This window comes from Cherax quadricarinatus, chromosome 55, assembly GCF_038502225.1.
Source record: "Cherax quadricarinatus isolate ZL_2023a chromosome 55, ASM3850222v1, whole genome shotgun sequence".
Taxonomy (NCBI): Eukaryota; Metazoa; Arthropoda; class Malacostraca; order Decapoda; family Parastacidae; genus Cherax; species Cherax quadricarinatus.
In genome coordinates, this window is record NC_091346.1 from 11,599 (window position 1) to 29,800 (window position 18,202).

The following is an 18,202-nucleotide window of genomic DNA, read 5'->3' on the forward strand; positions in this document are numbered from 1 at the left end:
TGAGTGAGTGTAACTTTGAGCCACCAGGTGGTTATCATGTAGTTAGTTGTCGGGGTTCATCAGGGAGATAAGATGTTTTCTAACTGTAGTTTTGAAAGTGATGAATGTGTCTGCAGTTCTAGAGTTTTCAGGTAGGGTGTTCCAGATTTTAGGTCCTTTGAATTACATTGAATTTTTGTAAAGGTTTAGTCGAACACGGGGAATGTCAGAGATGTTTGTGACTGGTGTTATGCCTGTGGATCCTGTCACAACTATCAAGAAAGCGTTTTAGGTCAAGGTTAATATTGGAATTTAAGGTCCTGTAGATATAGATTGCACAGTAGTAAGTGTGGATGTTCTGAACAGGGAGTAAGTTTAGATCTATGAAGAGTGGGGGGGGGGGTGTTGCCAGGGATGGGATTTAGTGATTATTCTTACTTCGGCTTTTGTTGGGCTATTATTGGCTTTAGGTGTGTTGCTGCAGTTGAACCCCAAGCACAGATAGCATAGGTGAGGTATGGATATATAAGTGAATGGTATAGTGTGAGAAGGGCAGTTTGCGGTACGTAGTATCGTATCTTGGAGAGGATCCCAACCGTTTTCGATACTTTTTTTTTATGTGTTGGATATGGGTGCTGAAATTTAGGTTGTTGTCGAGGTATAGGCCAAGGAATTTGCCCTCATTATGTCTGACAATTAGTGTTGTCGATCTTAATGTTAAGTTGCGCAACACCTGCTCTGCTACCAAACATAATATAGTAGGTTTTGCCAGTGTTAAGTGTAAGTTTATTGGTTGCCATCCAAGTCGATATTTTGAGCAGCTCCTCGTTAATAATTGTGTTGAGGGTGGCAAGATTAGGGTGGGAGATGACATAAGTCGTGTCGTCAGCAAAGAGAATGGGTTTCAGGTGTTGGGATGTGTTTGGAAGATCATTGATGTAAATGAGGAAGAGCAGGGGTCCAAGGACACTTCCCTGCGGAACTCCAGTATCAAGTGGCCGTATTGATGAGGCCGTCTTTAATGGTGACATACTGATACCTATTAGAAAGGTAGGATTTAAAATATGCAAGCGCATGGCCTCTTATACCATATTGGTCAAGTTTGTGGAGTAGGATGCCGTGGTCTACTGTGTCAAACGCTTTTCTTAGGTCAATAAAAATTCCTAGCGGATCATGCAAGTGCTGGGTCAGACACACAACCCATCTATGCTAGTGCTGGGTGTGACACACAGCCTGACCATGCTAGTGCTGGGTGTGGGAATTATTAAGGTTACCTGTATGAGACTCATCATCGCATTCATACAAATAATCTCATTGGGAGGCGAAAACTGTACACTGTTTACAGTAGTTACCCCGTGTAGACATGTGAAAAAACTCATGCCCTCCTGGTCGCACCAAGTGGGTCCTTCAACTTCACACTCTAAGCACATCTATCCTAGACCAGTATTAGATTAAAGTTGGATAACACCAATAAGTATGGTGCTACCATTAGTTGTGGACTGTATGGATAAATTGGACTGATTAGAAGAGGGGGAAAGGGATTACATGTGTTAACATAATGAGACCACCACTTACCCAATTTCATCGGTGGTCACTGGAAATTGTTGTAGCACCCACAACACCTCTCCTATTATAACGTACCTAACTGGCCAGTTGTGAGTCGTATATAATAAGAAGGTTTACTTAACTGTGGGCAAGGAGGCAGCATTCGTCTTTCTTTATTTCCTCCTCTGATTTAGATGTCCTGCCAAATTGATGGGATTCTTCTTCCAGCAGGATTATGATATCACTTGGGTTGTCCCGATTTAGGAGACGAGACTCCATAAAATTCCGTGGTCCTCAGAACAGGACCACGCGTTTAACATGCGCTCGCTCGGGAAATGGCGACTCATATCACTTCACACATTCCCTTAAACTGAAGCTATTATCATTACTTCTTCCTTAGTTCACAAGGCGACTTGATGTCCCATTAATTTACACTCGTTAGAAGTTGATCCATTAAGATCAGAGCCCGATGAGTGACGATTGAATGACAGGTATTTTCCCAAATGAACTCATCGTCACGTCACTCATGATTTTCCGTTGACACACCCTATTATGGTGGTTTCATATTCCACACTGGGAACAGTTACAACACTTCCTATTATGAAGTGAGACCACTAATCACATTTTGGCTGATGGAACCGCCAATTTCCAGGGTCCATGGTTGACTCGGACACCCACATTAGGCCTATACCCACATGACTGCCTATCCATGCCCCCGGCGTCCCCTCTCTGACCCAGCGCATGCGCAGAACCTCTCTGTTGGTTCGCTTTCACTTTCAAATGTATTTTAAACAGTAGTGCATTAATCATGTACATTCACATTATAAAAATTATACAATATAATTTTGGGACAATTACACAGTATTTTCCACTGGGTGTGACACAACCTGACCATGCTAGTGCTGGGTGTGACACACAGCCTGTCCATGCTAGTGCTGGGTGTGATATACAACTCGACTATGCTAGTGCTGAATGACACACAATCTGACCATTCTATTGCTGGGTCAGACACAACTTAACTATGATAATGATGGGTCTGAGACGCAACATATGCTGTTGATAGGTCTGACACACATCCCGACCACATAGATGCTGAGTCCAACCCACAACTAAACCATGCTGGTGCTACGTACAACCATAACCTAACCATGCAGACACTAGGTCTAACAATCTGACTTTAATTAACCAAGATTCTATAATCCGACCCCTTCAGTGCACCCCAATCCCAACCCACCTCCTCCAACAAACCACAAGTGACTATCTCCACTACTACTCTTATACTGTATTACCCCACTTCTTCCACCTCACTAGCTCCCCTCTAACAGGCTCTCTAATGTCTGTACAGTAGATTGATAAAGCTTCTGGTGGGCAAAACATCTCAATTGATGCTCATGTGTTGCATAAGCTTCTGGTGGGCAAAACATATCAATTGATGCTCATGTGTTGCACATGCCACTCATTAACTTGTCAGTAGTCTGTACCATTAATCCAGTTACACTCAGAGTTACCCTAGCCAATTTATATGAGGGAAGTTTAGACTCTAAATGCATCTTGACCACTAACCCTAAGTTATTTGGATGCAGTGAGTAGATGAAGTGTTATTTTTTCCTAGAAAGCTTGAAGAAAAGGACATTCATCACACTATGAAGAAGAAAAAGAAAACCCTCTTACCCTTTCTTGATGTGTTGCTCCACAGAAGGATAGACCATTATTCAGGGTGTCCAGAAAATCCACATACTAAAACTAGACTCGTCTTACTTGTTGCATGATCTGAGAAAGGTATCCCTTTATCCCATAATCCCAACTACCTCTAGCCCAATGCTTGCAAAAGAAATAGTACAGAGTGCAGCATACATTTCTAAATCAGTTGGTTATCAGTGTTTAAGATTTGAAAACATGTGGTATGATATGTTTGGTGGGCCCTAAGTTTTATCCAGGAACCTGGCCACAGGAGTTAACCCTCACTGCCCACATTCTTACATATGACTGATGTCATAATAAAATATGGCTGTTGTCTGCTTATTCTTCACACAAGTTCCCACATATGGTGCAGTGAGAAGTCTATGGAAACTGCAAAAATATATAGCTAGGATGTGGCCAGGGTTTACAAGAGGAAACTCCATAAGGCAGTGGTTATGCTACACAGCAGCAATTTGATCTCACACTCCAGAGTATGACTCAACAGTATTATTTGTTGTTTGCAGCAGAGTTTCGACATCCATCAAGCAGAATAACAAACATCACCTTGGGAGTGTCATCAAAATTCCACCTAGGAGAGGAACCTTAATCTTTATTGCCTAGTATGAAATCAGGTTTGATCCAATTTACTAGAAAGCAGCTCTTAATTGTTTTGATCACTAGCCCTTCACCTACATCAGGAACCACTCCTGAAGGCAGAGAAAGGACATATCTGCTTTTGAAAGCATACAGATTAATAATATGTATTGTATTGATGTGACGGTGTTAAATACGTCAAGTTGTATAACACTTGATATACAAGTGGTGATTAGATTTAATCCAGGAAAAGGGGTCGAAGAGCTCCAAGTTATGGACGAGAAATGTCCAGAAAATTATTTTTGTATATACACTGTATTGGGGAAACTCGAAACTCAAGAGTACCTGGGAATGGGAGGTAATCAAGTTTGAACCAATTCCTTGGATCAAAAGCCTCTCACCAGCATCAAGGGTCATTCCTGAAGAAGAACATACAATCATTATTCCTTTAAAACAAATTGTATAGCTTTATACATACAATTTTTTATATGTTCTAAACACTTCAGAATGATTATGAATTATGGCAGTTGTAGCAGATAGAGAAGATTCTTTTGCAGTGAGTGTAACAATAATGGAAAATTCTGTAACCAAAGGACTTTATTCATCACTTCCAAATTGACTGACTCTGCTGATTTTGGACTGCATTTCCAAAGTCTATTATATGGGGTATTCTACTTTTCCAGGGGTATCTTGATTGGAAGATGTGTGCCCATTGTGGCCCAGTAATACATGTCAATTCCACCTGATCCTTAATGAAAGTAGGGAATGAGCTTCCTAAAGCTATAAAATTCCCCAGAACAGACATTCTATTTTTGCCAGTTTGCAAAACAAATAGTTCAGTAAAGATATGAATACATATTTTCAATGTGTTATGAATGTTTTTTTAGTTAAAACAAAAGAACATGATGAGCACAAGTAATGTATAAGATTGTGCAATTTTTTGGGGGGGGACACAGGAAAACCTTGAGACCAATTATTAAGATTTATTCATTTGCTGGTAAGAAAAAAAGCATATAACTGTTTTTCTGTTTAATAATTTGAGTTACAATCATACATATCTATGAAAATACAAAAAAAATTAAGTATTAATTCTACTAACATTTGGGTATAATTATTTTAAAACAACACAGTGGTATTACCTAGTCACTTTTCTATGAAAACCTTATATAATGTAGGTTACTTAAGCTTACTCTTTTAGATGGGTTCTTCTTTAATTACATGAGGTTCTTCTTTAATCACAAATGGTTCTTCTTTAATTACAAATGGTTCTGCTTCGATTACAAGCAGTTCTTCTTCAGTTGCATATGGTTCTTCTTTGATTACAAGTGGGTCTTCTTCAATTATATATTTCACTTCCACGTCTTCTGTAAGTTTCACTTGAGGGCGTTTACTCTCATCATCGTTCCGGGAAGGTGCAACAGCTGCAAGTTAAAAATTCGACCAATAATATAAAGCAGTAACTTTGTGCACAGTCATTTAGCATTTTTTTCCCCATTGTGGAACTCTTGACCCAAAAAACTGGATGTACACTTCTTTTCTATGGATCAAATCTGAGTGCTGCAGATCCAGTCCCATGCCTATTTTGGTCACTATGTGATCCAAGAAAGGTGTCCCCATATTCTATAAGGCCAGCCTCTATTTCAATGTATACTAAAGAAATAGTATAAAGCAGTCACAAAAGTCTAATACAGCAAAATATGCACACATGCATGTGTGAGTGCATGTATGCATGGCCCTAAGTATACTTTTGCATGTTTACATGTATCTAAGCATGTATGTATTATGCATTTATTTATGCATGTATGCACAGACCACATCACAAATATGCACAACCATAAGTACACCTTTAGCAGACTGCCTGACAGATCTGAGAAGTGTCATAGTAACTTATGCATATTGTTTTGCATATTCTGAAATCACCTGTTTACTGTGATCTTATTGCATAGCAAATGGCAGATGGTGCCCCTTACCATACTGCCAAAGACAAAGAACTGGCTAAATTATTGTGATTTTTCTATACTTCAGTGACTGGCCTAGAAACTCACTGAACTTAAATCTGATGGAGAACATCTGTTAACTTATTAACGTAAGCTTCGTGGCATGGATGTGTCTTCTAACACCAAAAAATCAAGTGCCATTAAGCAGGCGTAGGAGGGTACTGACTTTTTTCCTCCATAAGTTAACCTTATCAGTGCTAAGAGACTTAAGAAGTGTGTCAACAGGAAGGGCAGTCCTGCCAGATACTAAGTTAGGTGAGGAACATGTACATATTTCACTATTATATTCATAAGACCACTGGATAATACATGATCTGTTAACACATTTTTGCTTCAAAATGGTTACAAAATTGCTGCATCTTTTTGATAAATACGCCATAAAAATTGGTTTATACAGTGGAGTACATATAGAGGAAAATGTGACATGCACCATGGTCTTTCCCCTCCACCTCACAGTGAGCCTCAGGGCGAGTCCAATGCCTTATGGGGGAGGCCTACGTAATGTACACAACCTCTCTCACCCAGTTCTTCATTCACACTTGATCAATATGTCACTTGATGTGTGTTAGTGAATCGACTTTTTATTTTTTCAACATCCCATCTAATCTCTGGGTAGTAAGAATGGCACCCAAGAGTAATCATGGAACTGCAAAGACGACGACATTGGGTAAATTTTCTAGACTTATTTTGAGGAAAAAAAGAAAAAAGTCTTCAACATCATAAAATACATATGTACAGCATCTTCCTTTTGTAAGCAATTATCTTTTTTTTTTTTAATGGTACAGTACCATGTTTAAACTTGGATCCCATTCCCAAGCTGTCCCATTTCATAGATGCAAATATACAAATAGTCAAAAATCCCAAGCATTTTAGATAAAGGATTCTCAGCTGTAGCAGTAACAGTAGTCCTAGTAGTGGTGGTAATAATAATAATAGCAGCAGCAGCAGCAGTTTGTAAATTCTCCTGCTTTGATTTCAACACCCCAACCCAACCAATCTATAATATGCAGGTCAATGAACCAATGTAATTTCAATGCAATTTATTTGCAATCGACCAATTCTTCATTTGCAACCTATCTCACTGTATGTTTTTTTTTATTAACTTATCAGCCATTTCCCCGCCAAGGCAGGGTGGCCCGAAAAAAGAAAAAACTTTCATCATCATTCACTCCATCACTGTCTTGCCAGAGGCATGCTTACACTACAGTTGTAAAACTGCAATATTAACAACCCATCTCCAGGAATCAAGTCCGGCCTGCCGGTTTCCCCTCGCACACAAAACCTCTTTTACCCCCTCCCTCCAACCTTTCCTAGGCTGACCCCTACCCTGCCCTCCCTCTCCTACAGATGTATACATTCTCGAAGTCCTTCTATTTCACTCCTTCCTCTCTCCATGTCCAAACCATCTCAGCAATCCCTCCTCAGCTCTCTGGATAATAATTTTGGTAATCCCACACCTCCTCCTAATCTCCAAACTACAGATTCTCTGCATTATATTCCACCACACACTGCCCTCAGACATGACATCTTCACTGCCTCCAGCCTTCTCCTTGTTGCAACATTCACAACCCATGGCTCACACCCATACAAGAGCATCGGTATAACTATACTCTCATACATTCCCCTCTTTGCTTTCATAGATAAAGTTCTTTGTCTCCACAAACTCCTCAAAATATTTGGAGCGCCACGCGAGTGAACGTAGATCTACATTTGGACAGTTTAAGGGTTAAAAGTAATAGATATATATATTTTTTTTAACAAATCGGCCGTCTTCCACCGAGGCAGGGTGACCAAAAAAGAAAAATATCCCCAAAAAGAAAATACTTTCATCATCATTCAACACTTTCACCTCACTCATACATAATCACCGTTTTTGCAGAGGTGCCCAGAACACAACAGTTTAGAAGCATATACATATAGATATACATACAACATCCCCTTCCAAATTGCCAATATCCCAAACCCCTCCTTTAAAGTGCAGGCATCATACTTCCCATTTCCAGTACTCAAGTCCAGCTATATAAAAATAACCAGTTTCCCTGAATTCCTTCACTAAATATTACCCTGCTCACACTCCAACAGCTCGCCAGGTCCCAAATAACATTCATCTCCATTCACTCCTATCTAACACGCTCATGCATGCTTGCTGGAAGTCCAAGCCCCTTGCCCACAAAACCTCCTTTACCCTCTCCCTCCAACCTTTTCGAGGACGACCCCTACCCTGTCTTCCTTTCCCTACAGATTTATACTCTCTCTCCATGTCATTCTACTTTGATCCATTCTCTCTAAATGATCAAATCACCTCAACAACCCCTCTTCAGCCCTCTGACTAATACTTTTATTAACTCCACACCTTCTCCTAATTTCCACACTCCGAATTCTCTGCATAATATTTACACCACACATTGCCCTTAGACAGGACATATCCACCGCCTCCAACTGCCTCCTCACTGCAGCATTTACAACCCAAGCTTCATACCCATATAAGGGTGTTGGTACCACTATACTTTCATACATTCCCTTCTCTGCCTCCATAGATAATGTTTTTTGTCTCCACATATACCTCAATGCACCACTCACCTTTTTTCCTTCATCAATTCTATGGTTAAGCTCATCCTTCATACATCCATCCACTGACACGTCAACTCCCAAATATCTGAAAACATTCACTTCTTCCATACTCCTCCTCTCAAATTTGATATCCAATTTTTCTTTATCTAAATCATTTGATACCCTCATCACCTTACTCTTTTCTATGTTCTCTTTCAACTTTCTACCTTTACACACTCTCCCAAACTTGTCCACTAACCTTTGCAACTTTTCTTTAGAATCTCCCATAAGCACAGTATCATCAACAAAAAGTAAATGTGTCAATTCCCATTTTGTATTTGATTCCCCATAATTTAATCCCACCCCTCTCCCCAACACCCTAGCATTTACTTCATTTACAACCCCATCTATAAATATATTAAACAACCATTGTGACATTACACATCCTTGTCTAAGACCCACCTTTACGGGGAAGTAGTCTCCCTCTTTTCTACACACCCTAACCTGAGCCTCACTATCAACATAAAAACTCTTCACAGCATTTAGTAACTTACTACCTATTCCATATACTATTCCATATACTTGTAACATCTGCCACATTGTTCCCCTATTCATTCTATCATATCTTTCTTTCAACACACCGGCCGTATCCCACCAAGGCAGGATGGCCCAAAAAGAAAAACGAAAGTTTCTCTTTTAAATTTAGTAATTTATACAGGAGAAGGGGTTACTACCCCCTTGCTCCCGGCATTTTAGTCGCCTCTTACAACACGCATGGCTTACGGAGGAAGAATTCTGTTCCACTTTCCCATGGAGATAAGAGGAAATAAACAAGAACAAGAACTAAAAAGAAAATAGAAGAATACCCAGAGGGGTGTGTATATACATGTATATGCTTGTACATGTATGTGTAGTGTGACCTATGTGCAAGTAAAAGTAGCAAGACATACCTGAAATCTTGCACATTTATGAGACAGACAAAAGACACCAGCAATTCTACCATCATGTAAAACAATTACAGGTTTTCGTTGTACACTCACTTGGCAGGATGGTAGTACCTCCCTGGGCGGACTCTATCATATGCTTTTTCAAAATCCATAAATGCAATGAAAACTGCCTTACCTTTATCTAAAAACTGTTCAAATATATGCTTCAATGAAAACACTTCTCTGCACATCCCCTACCCACTCTAAAACCTCCTTGTGCATCTGCAATCTTACATTCTGTCTTGCCTATAATTCTTTCAATAATAACCCTACCATATACTTTTCCTGGTATACTCAGTAAACTTATTCCTCTATAATTTTTACAATCTCTTTTGTCCCCCTTCCCTTTATACGTATTAAGGAATTAGACATGCTCTCTGCCAATCCCTAGGTACCTTCCCCTCTTTCATACATTTATTAACCCTTAACCCTTTCAGGGTCCAGAGGCCAAATTTCAAATTGCACACCAGTGTCCAAGAATTTAAAAAAAAAAAAAAAATTTTTCTTATGAAATGGTAGAGAATCTTTTTCTGAAGGTAATAAAATAAAAAGTACGAAATTTGATGAAAAATTTACGAAATTAAGCTCTAGTGAATTTTGATGTGTCAGCGATTTTGCTGATTTTGACTTCCATTTTAGGCCAATTACCTTATTCCAGTCGACCAAATTCTTAGCTATTTCACTAGTATTACTTCCATTCTATCGATTAAGCACAGAAAATCTCCAACTCAACTGTTTCAACTACAAAATAAAGTGATTGGAAATTGGTAATTTAGTGCAAAGTTCAAAATATTCCAATTTCAAAATATTCAAATTCAAAGTTTATTCTCTATAAGGATTACAATGCTGAGTTTACAGAATTTGGTTATTGTGTGGTTTACATGTAGTAAAATAATGATACAGAGTGTACCACTAGAACACCTAGCATGGCTAGGCATTTCGGGCAGACTCAGTTTAATTCTTAATTTTAAAATATTACAAATTATGAGGTAAGTTGGTATTATGGCTAAGTGACTAAATACTAGTTTGTGAGTTTAGCAATGTGAATGCTTTTGTTTTGGCACAGTACATAGTTTCAGTATTGGAGTATCACAGGATTCATTATTTTAAGATTGAGATTAATATTTCTGTTTATGGTCAAATGGGTGAGTGAGTGTAAGTGTGAACCACCAGGTGGTATTCGTGTAGTTAGTTGACGGGGTGTATCAGGGAGATAAGATGTTTTCTAATGGTAGTTTTGAAGGTAATGAATGTGTCTGCAGTTCTAGAGTTCTCAGGTAGGGTGTTCCAGATTTTAGGGCCTTTGATATACATTGAATTTTTGTAATGGTTTAGTCGGACACGGGGAATGTCGTAGAGATGTTTGTGTCTGGTGTTATGCCTGTGGGTTCTGTCACAACTATCAAGAAAGCGTTTTAGGTCAAGGTTGATATTGGAGTTCAAGGTCCTGTAGATGTAGATTGCACAGTAGTAAGTGTGGATGTACTGAACAGGGAGTAAGTTTAGATCTATGAAGAGTGGGGGGGTGTATTGCCAGGGATGGGATTTAGTGATTATTCTTACTGCAGCTTTTTGTTGGGTTATTATTGGCTTTAGGTGTGTTGCTGCAGTTGATCCCCAAGCACGAATAGCATAGGTGAGGTATGGATAAATAAGTGAATGGTATAGTGTGAGAAGGGCATTTTGCGGCACGTAGTATCGTATCTTGGAGAGGATCCCAACCATTTTGGATACTTTTTTGGTTATGTGTTGGATATGGGTGCTGAAATTCAGGTTGTTGTCAAGGTATAGGCCTAGGAATTTGCCCTCATAGGGTCCAGAATAAACAATGCAGGCATTCCTGGCACTAAATTAACATTTCCTCTGTTCATTAGTTATGTTTTCAGGCTTTATAAATCAATTCCATTTTGATTTTTAACTCATATAATGAATTTTTATTCAAACAAAAAATAAAAGATTTACTGTCATGCAATATTGTAATAATTGTATAAATAATATCAGCACATTTGTGAATGTATATTAGACCCACCAGAAGGCGTGTATTAGACATGTGAGGTCATTTGTTTACTCTTGAACATCGGCAAAAATTTAACAATTCCGCTACTTTGAGCTCAGTTTCAAGCCATTTTCAGTACTAAAACAAATCAAAATCATCTCTTGGTCTGTAAGATATCTTCCATTCTATCAAATGAGACCAAGAAATTGCAAATACAACTATAAAAAACATACGAAAAACACTGCAAAGTTGCTGTTTTAATAGAAAATTACGGTCTCAGTTTTTTCTCTCATTATGCACTGTATGCTGAAGGATTTGTTTTATGTGGTGCACACATACCACATAGATGTATTCTCTCATATCTAGGTCCAAATTTACCACTCACAGCTTATCAGAGTGAGCTGAGCTCATGGCGTAGATCTATGGTTTGGACAGTTTAAAGGTTAAACAAAAATACCAACCACTCCAACACTATATCCCCCCTTGCTTTTAACATTTCTGTTATGATCCCATCAGTTCCAGCTGCTTTACCCCCTTTCATTCTACGTAATGCCTCATGCACCTCCCCCACAATCACATCCTGCTCTTCTTCACTCCTAAACGATGGTATACCTCCCTGGCCAGTGCATGAAATTACTGCCTCCCTTTCTTCATTGACATTTAAGAGTTCCTCAAAATATTCCTGCCATCTACCCAATAGCTCCATCTCCCCATCTACTAACTCCCCTACTCTGTTTTTAACTGACAAATCCATTCGTTCCCTAGGCTTTCTTAACTTGTTTATCTCACTCTAAATTTTTTTCTTATTATCATCAAAATTTCTTGACAGTGCCTCTTCTACTCTATCACCTGCTCTCCTTTTACACTCTCTCACCACTCTCTTCACCTTTCTTTTACTCTCCATATAATTTACTCTTCATATAACACTTCTGCTTTGTAAAAACCTCTCATAAGCTACCTTTTTCTCTTTTATCACACCCTTTACTTCATCATTCCACCAATCACTCCTCTTTCCTCTGGCACCCACCATCCTACAGCTACAAACTTCTGCCCCACATTCTAATACTGCATTTTTAAAACTATTCCAACCCTCTTCAACATCCCCACTACTCATACTTGCACTAGCCCACCTTTCTGCCAATAGTTGCTTATATCTCACCCGAACTTCTTCCTCCCTTAGTTTATACACTTTCACCTCTCTCTTACTTGTTGTTGCCATTTCTCATTTGTCCCCTCTACCTCTTACTCTAACTGTAGCTAAAACTAAAAAATGATCCAATATATCAGTTGCCCTTCTATAAACATGTACATCCTGAAGCCTACCCATCAACCTTTTATCCACCAATATAAAATCTAACAAACTACATGTACTTTCATTACGTGCTATATCATACCTTGTATATATATTTATCCTCTTTTTCATAAAATATGTATTACTTATTACCAAACCTCTTTCTACACATAGCTTAATTAAAGGCTCCCCATTTTCATTTACCCCTGGCACCCCAAATTTACTTACTACTCCCTCCACAGCATTTTTACCCACTTTAGCATTGAAATCCCCAGGCACAAGTACTCTCACACTTGATTCAAAACTCCCCAAACACTCACTCAACATTTCCCAAAACCTCTCTCTCTCCTCTACACTTCTCTCTTCTCCAGGTGCATATACATTTACTATAACCCACTTTTCACATCCAACCTTTATTTTACTCTGCATAATCCTTGAATTAATACATTTATACTTCCTCTTTTCCTGCCATAGCTTATCCTTCAATATTATTGCTACTCCTTCTTTAGCTTTAACTCTGTTTGAAACCCCTGACCTAATCCCATTTACTTTTCTCATTTAAACTCTCCCACCCCCTTCAGCTTTGTTTCACTTAAAGCCAGGACATCCAGCTTCTTCTCATTCATAACATCCACAATCTCTTTCTTATCATTCACACAACATCCACGAACATTCAGACATCCCACTCTGACAACTTTCTTCTTCTTGTTTTTAGTAATTTGTACAGGAAAAGGGGTTAATAGCCCATTGTTCCTGGCATTTTAGTTGACTTTTACAACACACATGGCTTACAGAGGAAAGATTCTTATTCCACTTCCCCATGGATATAAAAGGGAAAAGTAACAAGAACTATTAAGATAAAATCAAAGAAAACTCAGATGAGTGTGTATAAATAAATGTATATAAATGTATATAAATAAATAGTAGTAGGTTGGTAGACAGCAACCACCCAGGGAGGTACTACCGTCCTGCCAAGTGAGTGTAAAATGAAAACCTGTAATTGTTTTACATGATGGTAGGATTGCTGGTGTCTTTTGTCTGTCTCATAAATATGCAAGATTACAGGTACGTCTTGCTACTTCTACTTACACTTAGGTCACACTACACATACATGTACATGTTTATTTATACACACTCATCTGAGTTTTCTTTGATTTTATCTTAATAGTTCTTGGTCTTATTACTTTTCCTTTTATATCCATGGGGAAGTGGAATAAGAATCTTTCCTCCGTAAGCCATGCGTGTTGTAAAAGTCAACTAAAATGCCGGGAACAATGGGCTAGTAACCCCTTTTCCTGTAAAGATTACTAAAAAGAATAAGAAGAAGAAAATTGTCAAAGTGGGAAGTCTGAATATGCGTGGATGTTGTGCAAATGATAAGAAAGAGATGATTGTGGATGTTATGAATGAGAAGAAACTGGATGTCCTGGCTTTAAGTGAAACAAAGCTGAAGGGGGTGGGAGAGTTTCAATGGAGAGGAATAAATGGGATTAGGTCAGGGGTTTCAAATAGAGTTAGAGCTAAAGAAGGAGTAGCAATAATGTTGAAGGATAAGCTATGGCAGGAAAAGAGGGACTACAAATGCATAAATACAAGGATTATGTGGAGTAAAATAAAGATTGGATGTGAAAAGTGGGTTATAGTAAGCGTGTATGCACCTGGAGAAGAGAGAAGTGTAGAGGAGAGAGAGAGATTCTGGGAAATGTTGAGTGAATGCATGGGGAGTTTTGAATCAAGTGTGAGAGTAATGGTGGTTGGGGATTTCAATGCTAAAGTGGGTAAAAATGTTATGGAGGGAGTAGTAGGTAAATTTGGGGTGCCAGGGGTAAATGTAAATGGGGAGCCTTTAATTGAGCTATGTGTAGAAAGAAATTTGGTAATAAGTAATACATATTTTATGAAAAAGAGGATAAATAAATATACAAGGTATGATGTAGCACGTAATGAAAGTAGTTTGTTAGATTATGTATTGGTGGATAAAAGGTTGATGGGTAGGCTCCAGGATGTACATGTTTGTAGAGGAGCAACTGATACATCAGATCATTATTTAGTTGTAGCTACAGTTAGAGTAAGACGTAGATGGGAAAAAGAGGAAGGTGGCAACAACAAGTAAGAGGGAGGTGAAAGTGTATAAACTAAGGGAGGAGGAAGTTCGGGCGAGATATAAGCGACTATTGGCAGAAAGGTGGGCTAGTGCGAAGATGAGTAGTGGGGGGGTTGAAGAGGATTGGAATAGTTTTAAAAATGCAGTATTAGAATGTGGGGCAGAAGTTTGTGGTTATAGGAGGGTGGGGGCAGGAGGAAAGAGGAGTGATTGGTGGAATGATGAAGTAAAGGGTGTGATAAAAGAGAAAACGGTAGCTTACGAGAGGTTTTTACAAAGCAGAAGTGTTATAAGAAGAGCAGAGTATATGGAGAGTAAAAGAAAGGTGAAGAGAGTGGTGAGAGAGTGCAAAACGAGAGCAGATGAAACAGTGGGAGAGGCACTGTCAAGAAATTTTAATGAAAATAAGAAAAAATTTTGGAGTGAGTTAAACAAGTTAAGAAAGCCTAGGGAAAGTATGGATTTGTCCATTAAAAACAGAGTAGGGGAGTTAGTAGATGGGGAGAGGGAGGTATTAGGTAGATGGCGAGAATATTTTGAGGAACTTTTAAATGTTGAGGAAGAAAGGGAGGCGGTAATTTCATGCACTGGCCAGGGAGGTATACCATCTTTTAGGAGTGAAGAAGAGCAGAATGTAAGTGTGGTGGGGGTACGCGAGGCATTACGTAGAATGAAAGGGGGTAAAGCAGCTGGAACTGATGGGATCATGACAGAAATGTTAAAAGCAGGGGGGGATATAGTGTTGGAGTGGTTGGTACTTTTGTTTAATAAATGTATGAAAGAGGGGAAGGTACCTAGGAATTGGCGGAGAGCATGTATAGTCCCTTTATATAAAGGGAAAGGGGACAAAAGAGATTGTAAAAATTGTAGAGGAATAAGTTTACTGAGTATACCAGGAAAAGTATACGGCAGGGTTATAATTGAAAGAATTAGAGGTAAGACAGAATGTAAAATTGCGGATGAGCAAGGAGGCTTCAGAGTGGGTAGGGGATGTGTAGATCAAGTGTTTACATTGAAGCATATATGTGAACAGTATTTAGATAAAGGTAGGGAAGTTTTTATTGCACTTATGGATTTAGAAAAGGCATATGATAGAGTGGATAGAGGAGCAATGTGGCAGATGTTGCAAGTTTATGGAATAGGTGGTAAGTTACTAAATGCTGTAAAGAGCTTTTATGAGGATAGTGAGGCTCAGGTTAGGGTGTGTAGAAGAGAGGGAGAATACTTCCCGGTAAAAGTAGGTCTTAGACAGGGATGTGTAATGTCACCATGGTTGTTTAATATATTTATAGATGGGGTTGTAAAAGAAGTAAATGCTAGGGTGTTCGGGAGAGGGGTGGGATTAAATTATGGGGAATCAAATTCAAAATGGGAATTGACACAGTTACTTTTTGCTGATGATACTGTGCTTATGGGAGATTCTAAAGAAAAATTGCAAAGGTTAGTGGATGAGTTTGAGAATGTGTGTAAAGGTAGAAAGTTGAAAGTGAACATAGAAAAGAATAAGGTGATGAGGGTATCAAATGATTTAGATAAAGAAAAATTGGATATCAAATTGGGGAGGAGGAGTATGGAAGAAGTGAATGTTTTCAGATACTTGGGAGTTGACGTGTCAGCGGATGGATTTATGAAGGATGAGGTTAATCATAGAATTGATGAGGGAAAAAAGGTGAGTGGTGCATTGAGGTATATGTGGAGTCAAAAAACGTTATCTATGGAGGCAAAGAAGGGAATGTATGAAAGTATAGTAGTACCAACACTCTTATATGGATGTGAAGCTTGGGTGGTAAATGCAGCAGCGAGGAGATGGTTGGAGGCAGTGGAGATGTCCTGTCTAAGGGCAATGCGTGGTGTAAATATTATGCAGAAAATTCGGAGTGTGGAAATTAGGAGGTGTGGAGTTAATAAAAGCATTAGTCAGAGGGCAGAAGAGGGGTTGTTGAGGTGGTTTGGTCATTTAGAGAGAATGGATCAAAGTAGAATGACATGGAAAGCATATAAATCTATAGGGGAAGGAAAGAGGGGTAGGGGTCATCCTCGAAAGGGTTGGAAAGAGGGGGTAAAGGAGGTTTTGTGGGCGAGGGGCTTGGACTTCCAGCAAGCGTGCATGAGCGTGTTAGATAGGAGTAAATGGAGACGAATGATACTTGGGACCTGACGATCTGTTGGAGTGTGAGCAGGGTAATATTTAGTGAAGGGATTCAGGGAAACCGGTTATTTTCATATAGTCGGACTTGAGTCCTGGAAATGGGAAGTACAATGCCTGCACTTCAAAGGAGTGGTTTGGGATATTGGCAGTTTGGAGGGATATGTTGTGTATCTTTATACGTATATGCTTCTAAACTGTTGTATTCTGAGCACCTCTGCAAAAGCAGTCATAATGTGTGAGTGTGGTGAAAGTGTTGAGTGATGATGAAAGTATTTTCTTTTTGGGGATTTTCTTTCTTTTTTTGGGTCACCCTGCCTCGGTGGGAGACGACCGACTTGTTGAAAAAAAAAAAAAATGTATGTGTAGTGTGACCTAAGTGTAAGTAGAAGTAACAAGATGTACCTGTAATCTTGCATATTTATGAGACAGACAAAAGACACCAGCAATCCTACCATCGTGTAAAACAATTACAGGTTTTCGTTTTACACTCACTTGGCAGGAGGGTAGTACCTCCCTGGGTGGTTGCTGTCTACCAACCTACCTATAATAATAGTAATAATAGTAATTAATAATAATAACTGTAATAATCCTAGGTAGTAGGTTGGTAGACAACAACCACCCAGGGAGGTACTACCGTCCTGCCAAGTGAGTGTAAAACGGAAGCCTGTAATTGTTTTACGTGATGGTAGGATTGCTGGTGTCCTTTTTTTCTGTCACATAAACATGCAAGATTTCAGGTATGTCTTGCTACTTCTACTTACACTTAGGTCATACTACACATACATGTACAAACATATATATACACACCCCTCTGGGTTTTCTTCTATTTTCTTTCTAGTTCTTGTTCTTGTTTATTTCCTCTTACCTCCATGGGGAAGTGGAACAGAATTCTTCCTCCGTAAGCCATGCGTGTTGTAAGAGGCGACTAAAATGCCTGGAGCAAGGGGGTAGTAACCTCTTCTCCTGTATATATTACTAAATGTAAAAGGAGAAACTTTCGTTTTTCCTTTTGGGCCACCCCGCCTCGGTGGGATACGGCCAGTGTGTTGAAAGAAAGAAACTGTAATAATTATATTAGTTCTAGGTAGTAGGTTAGTAGACAGCAACTGCCCAGGTAGGTACTACCGTCCTGCCAAGTGAGTATAAAACGGAATTCTGTAACTGTTTACATGATGGTAGGATTGCTGGTGTCTTTTTTGTCTCATAACCATGCAAGATTTCAGGTATGTCTTTCTACTTCTTCTTGCACTTAGGTCACACAAGCATATACAATGGTACCTTGACTTACGAGTGCCCTAACTTATGAGTTTTCTGAGTTACGAGCCATCTCT

General features: G+C 39.1%; 1 protein-coding gene across 1 annotated transcript in view; it reads right to left on the reverse strand.

Annotated features, from left to right (window-relative positions):
• Nucleotides 1-4,766: 4,766 nt before the first annotated feature.
• Nucleotides 4,767-18,202, reverse strand: part of LOC128698913 (uncharacterized) — a 35,146-nt gene continuing 21,710 nt past the window's right edge. Inside the window, exon 4 of the mRNA XM_053791317.2 lies at nucleotides 4,767-5,219. Within this exon, the coding sequence (XP_053647292.1) occupies nucleotides 4,993-5,219 (227 nt within the window). The 3' untranslated portion in view covers nucleotides 4,767-4,992. The remainder of the gene's footprint in view (nucleotides 5,220-18,202) is intronic.